At 37.6% G+C, this 5194-nt stretch overlaps 1 protein-coding gene across 1 annotated transcript in view; it reads right to left on the reverse strand.

Moving 5' to 3' along the window:
* Positions 1 to 5194, reverse strand: part of LOC107045700 (protein rhomboid) — a 68800-nt gene that overhangs the window by 28587 nt on the left and 35019 nt on the right. The window contains exon 4 of the mRNA XM_015268036.1: positions 3779 to 3891. Within this exon, the coding sequence (XP_015123522.1) occupies positions 3779 to 3891 (113 nt within the window). The remainder of the gene's footprint in view (positions 1 to 3778; positions 3892 to 5194) is intronic.

Consider the following 5194-nt stretch of genomic DNA (forward strand, 5'->3'; position numbering starts at 1 on the left):
AAGAAAATAAGGAAAATAAGTGAATCTCGAGATCTTAGTTGAGATAGATGGGCATAACTGATTGTTTTGTTAGATTTTATTATTTAAACTATGAGTATTATTCTTGCGTTTACGTTGTAGTTTATTTCAGAGTTTCAATAAAAAATTTTCTATGAAATGATATTTCTAATATTATTATTATCAAAATTAAGGTGTATTAATAATTTATTTTTCATTTTAATTTTCAGGTGTATTTTCAAATTTAAAATTTAACAATTTTGAAGATAATGAAGGGGATTCACTGGCTGAATTTATCAGTTTTTATATGTAGTTTTATATTTTGGTACATTAACGCTGGGGTGGCGCCACACGTTTTTCAGTCCTAAGGAGTGCATTTCTCACTTTTTCACTCCTAAGTAGTGCATTTCTCACTTTTATACTGCTCAACGGTAAAAAGACCTACTTCTCATGCTTAACTACCGTCGGTAAAAGAGCCCTTTTTGGGCTTGAGCAATGAAAAAATTATTAATAGGCCCATTCATCAACCAATCTCGAATCCAGCAATCTAATCTCTGATTTTCAAGGTTAAATTTCTTCAATATCAAGTGTTAATTAATAATTTCCACATAAAAATAGAATTAATGCGGTTGTATATGTATGCCTGTCTTAGGAACAGGGAAGTGTTACGGATTCATTCGGAAGCTTACTACCAATGGGATTGGTAGAAATAAAAGAAAGAAAAGGACTAATAAGACAAAAAGTACCGGTCCCATGCCTTCTGTCGAATAGGTTTGAACCCCTGCTTGTTTTCTTTCATCATTGATTATTTTTTAGGTGGTTTTTTGAGTTGTTTCTTCATGGAATTTTTTATGAGAGAAGTTGTTTTTGGGTTGGGTTTATTTAATGAAGTTTTTTTTAAACCAAGTTATTTTGACGGAGTATTTTTGACGGAAAATATTTAGAGATGGACCCGAATAGATGAGTGAATATCGATTTCCAATGGAGAAAAAACCTCGACGTATCAACTGCATGCTCTAATCATCTTACTCATCGCTCTTTAGCGTCATCGACTTCCTTCTCAACTACCTCACATTTCGCCATCATTCAAAACATACGCGCGATGGTAGCACAGACGTTGGCGCGTGACTCTGATAACATGCTATTTCACGTTAACAATGGAAATTGTACTTACGGAGCTTTCCCAGTATCAATCCCAAGATCTTAGAAAGTGAGTTGTATAAAAATAGAACAAACGGAAGTGATCGTAGTCTGGTACATATACATATACCCATATAACGTATCTATATATGTGGTCACAGTGCGTTGCACTCATCGAACCGTGATTTTCATCGTCATTCTAACCGTGACGACACGGAGAAGCGGATCGCAAAAGTGCCCTCATTCTGTGCTCTTTCATTCCATTCTCTTCTTTTTTTTCCCCCCGGAAATGAAAAGAATCCCTGAATGAATCGTTCATCCGTACACACGCGATGGTTCCGGGGAAACTGTTGTTTTATTTCTCTCTCTTTGGCTGAAGATGGAAGAAGTATGGCGGGGTTCGAGAGGAGAGGTAGGGGATGGTTGTTGTTGTGGTTACTCTTTACTGGTTATATGCCTTTGTAAAAAGGAACGTAGTAAAGAAGGGATGGTGAACGGGTTGAAAGAGACTGGTATATATGTTTCAAGTTGACTTGGGTCTTTCGCCTGGCTACACTTGAACCTTCCCAACGACGACAAGTGGAGTAGGAGATCTGCTCACGGTCGAGCAAACCCCATCGTATCACTGCCAGTAAAGACATTCAGTGAGATAACGAGGCTCGATGCTAGCTTCTCTTTCAATTTTTTTTCGTAAACTGATAAATTGTGAAGGAACAAAAATGGGTCCATGTGTAAAAAACTACCGTTAAAAAAACTTCGTCAGAAAAACTCGAAGAAAAAAAAATTAGAACCTGAACTTCAAAAAGCTTGAAAAAAACTTTTAAACTTCTAACGTATAAGGAAACTTGCAAATAAATTTTTTAAAAAGCCCATACACATTACACATGCATACATACATACATATTTACGTACATACAGATCTTTTAAACATCGCATATTCGGACTTTATGGACCATATTTAGTTGCCCTGACACAAACATTTGGAAAGTTAAATTTGAACGATTACAAAGCTTCCATTCAGAAGGAAAAATGTAAAAAAACGAACGAACCATAATGCAAAACATCTATCCGCAATAAACAGCGTCAAGTCTTGATTAAAAGTCATTTGACAGAAATTCATATGCACGAGGAAATAACACAAAAGACCAGATAACCAAAAGGTTTTATTGACGGAGGATCCATTTGACAAAAGTTCAATTACACCACAATTTCACTTTTCCAAGTTGCATTTAATCGAGTTTTCTTAACGAAGTTTTTGACACGTGCTTCGATAAAAACATGCTCAAAATGTATAAACAAGAGCGAAAGGATTTTCTATTCTGAATTTTCTATGTGTCTGACTATTCTAAATCTAACATTGACATTGAGGAGATGAATTTCTTTTCCCATAAATATAATCCAGAACAAAATTGCGATGAATTGCCAAGAAAACTTGTGTCCCCATGAAATTTTCAACAATTCAGTAGTGGACTTTGCCCTCAACAGTGGAAAACGCAACCCCTCAATCCCGGTGGCACGCTGCAATGCATACGAATTAATCCCGCAGCACCGGCATCTCATGTTAACACGGGTCCCGAGTGGAATGAGACTACCAGCCGACGGTGGTGTGTCTCTTTGGCGCCCTTAAGGTTTACACAGACGGGGTACAGCTATAGATGAGGAATGGAGGAAAGAGGCCAGCCGCACTGTCTGCCTCAAACTGTTGGCATTACGGAAGGTGGAGGAGGACGATGGATCCACCCACCTTCATACTACAAAATACATTCTGCATAGAGATCCCCAGGAAGTAGCTCTTCGGGTACACGAGTACATACATACACTGCTCAACGTAGCGAATATAATCTTTCAACCGCTCTCGACGCGACCGTGCGCACACACAACTCCCAAGCGTTTATTATTCATAGTATACCCCTCCCCACCCCCGCTTGCCCTCTCCATCAACTATACCCACCCCATTCATACCACCTACCCATGCACCCTCTGTTACCCTTGTATTTGCAACGTTTTACTTTCATGAACGTTAATACGCGAGGATTTGCCTCCAATCGGATTTATGCAAATAGCTATTGGGTGTACAAGCGTACACTATTCCCGCCCACTTGCGTCTCACTAACGGTGTGCATTAGTGGACAGTTAAATCAGGCGTAAATAATTCAGCAAACGTGATATATACACGCCACGGTAACGAAATACAGCTCCCTACCCCCACCCCCGCTCCTCATTCTCCTCATCGTTCTGCAGAATTTGGAATAGGAAATTTTAGTTATTTGGGAAACACTGATTGTCAGATTAATGAGGGAAATTTTACACAGGATACAATTAGAATTCTCTCGAATGATGCAGTAACTGGATGAAATGATATATGCAATGCTGGCAACTGTATCCGCTGAGTGTGACGAAGCATTTATTAGAAATAATAATGTTTGGTTAATGAAGCTGAAAATAATCCGAATCAGTGCAATTACTATTTGTGCTTTTATAATGATTTCCATTGTTTCGGCTTATCATCAACAATATAATGATTCAATGCAATTTCTAGGGCATGTAATGACTGGATGTTGAGAGAGCGATGATAATATTGATGATGTGAGAATTAATGGTATCTAAAGGAGAATTTGTAATTGGAGTGATATGTACGAACCAGCTAAAACACCAGCCATGTATACAGCGCCAATCCTGAAGCTCCCATGAACCATTTCGAGTGGAAGTCCCACGACCACCTGTACCCCTAGGTTAAACAGCAGGTGGAGCCATCTGAAAGTAGAGAAAGGGACAATAATTGAATTATAAGAATGTTGTCATGATGGTGGTGTAGCGCCAAATAGGAATGTACAGTTTAGCGCGGTAAATTCTGGTGACAGTTCTGGGTAACAGAATGTGTGCAATGAGAATGGATTTCCGGTTCTCACGAGGAAGAGCTTGCAAATTAAAATGGTGTAATCAGAGATGCAAAAAAATTATCGCACATGGTACTGAACCGTTATGTGACGGTCATAAGACCGACGGAAATATGACGATTCTGTATTAAGTCATTGAAAGACCAACATCTATGATCGTCTACGTGTGAGAGAAGGGGAGGAGGGGGCCGTCAGCGTAAAACACTGTTAGAAAAAAAAAAGAAATTTCATGAAAAGATGACTAATAATTTTCAGGACCGTGACACTGAATGCGATTTAGGGAGTAAGAAATCATGAACTTTCAGGTTTCACTGAAAATTCAGTAAAATTCCAGAATTTTAAGTAGCATAAAAACGAGAATTCCTTAATTTATTTGAATTCCCAATCTAATATGAATATTCAGTGCTAAATTGCATTGAATTTTCAGTGAAATCTGAAATTTCATGATTTTGTTCGCTGTCCTGAAAATTCGAGAATATATTTATCGGAATTTTCTGTTTTTCTATTCATTTTCAGGAAAAAATGAAACTGAAATTTAGAGTTCTCTTTGATTTTTCGACGAAATTCTGAATTTTCAATGACGAAATTCTTTGAAATTTCAGTGGTAATTAAATTCGATAAAAATTTCCAAAAAGTGTACCGGAAATTTCAGACATTGCATGAGAAAAATTTACGTTCACAGAAGTGGTACATTACGATAATTTTTTTTTGACGGATGGGGCCACAATTCAAACAAAAAATAGAATTCGACTTTACGGTTTATAATTTTGCTACTTAATCTAAGTAATTCTCGTCACCAAGAAAATTTAAAATTATCTTCATTCAGAGTTTGTCGCTGCCGGAGTCAATTATGCAGCTGACTTGGTCCTTCCGAGATTCACATGAATCCAAGAAATGTTACCCCAAGTTTTCTTATCGTTTCGACGCTCAGGTGGTCTTCAGCATCTTTATAAGAAGTTTCTTCATCTTTTTTTTTCCTACCTATTTTTGTTCGTGAAAATACTTAGCAGTTTGAGATGTAAAGTTGTATGGAGAAATTGCACATGATACTTAAACTCGAGACTTGGAGTATGTGGATAAACATTGTTGACAAACAGAGGTATTAAATTGTCCAGGTTTTAATGAGAAACGTTGGGAAGCGGTAGGATGCGGGAGATGTG

This window comes from Diachasma alloeum, unplaced genomic scaffold (genome assembly GCF_001412515.2).
Source record: "Diachasma alloeum isolate Michigan unplaced genomic scaffold, Dall2.0 Dall_scaffold_00181, whole genome shotgun sequence".
Classification (NCBI taxonomy): Eukaryota; Metazoa; Arthropoda; class Insecta; order Hymenoptera; family Braconidae; genus Diachasma; species Diachasma alloeum.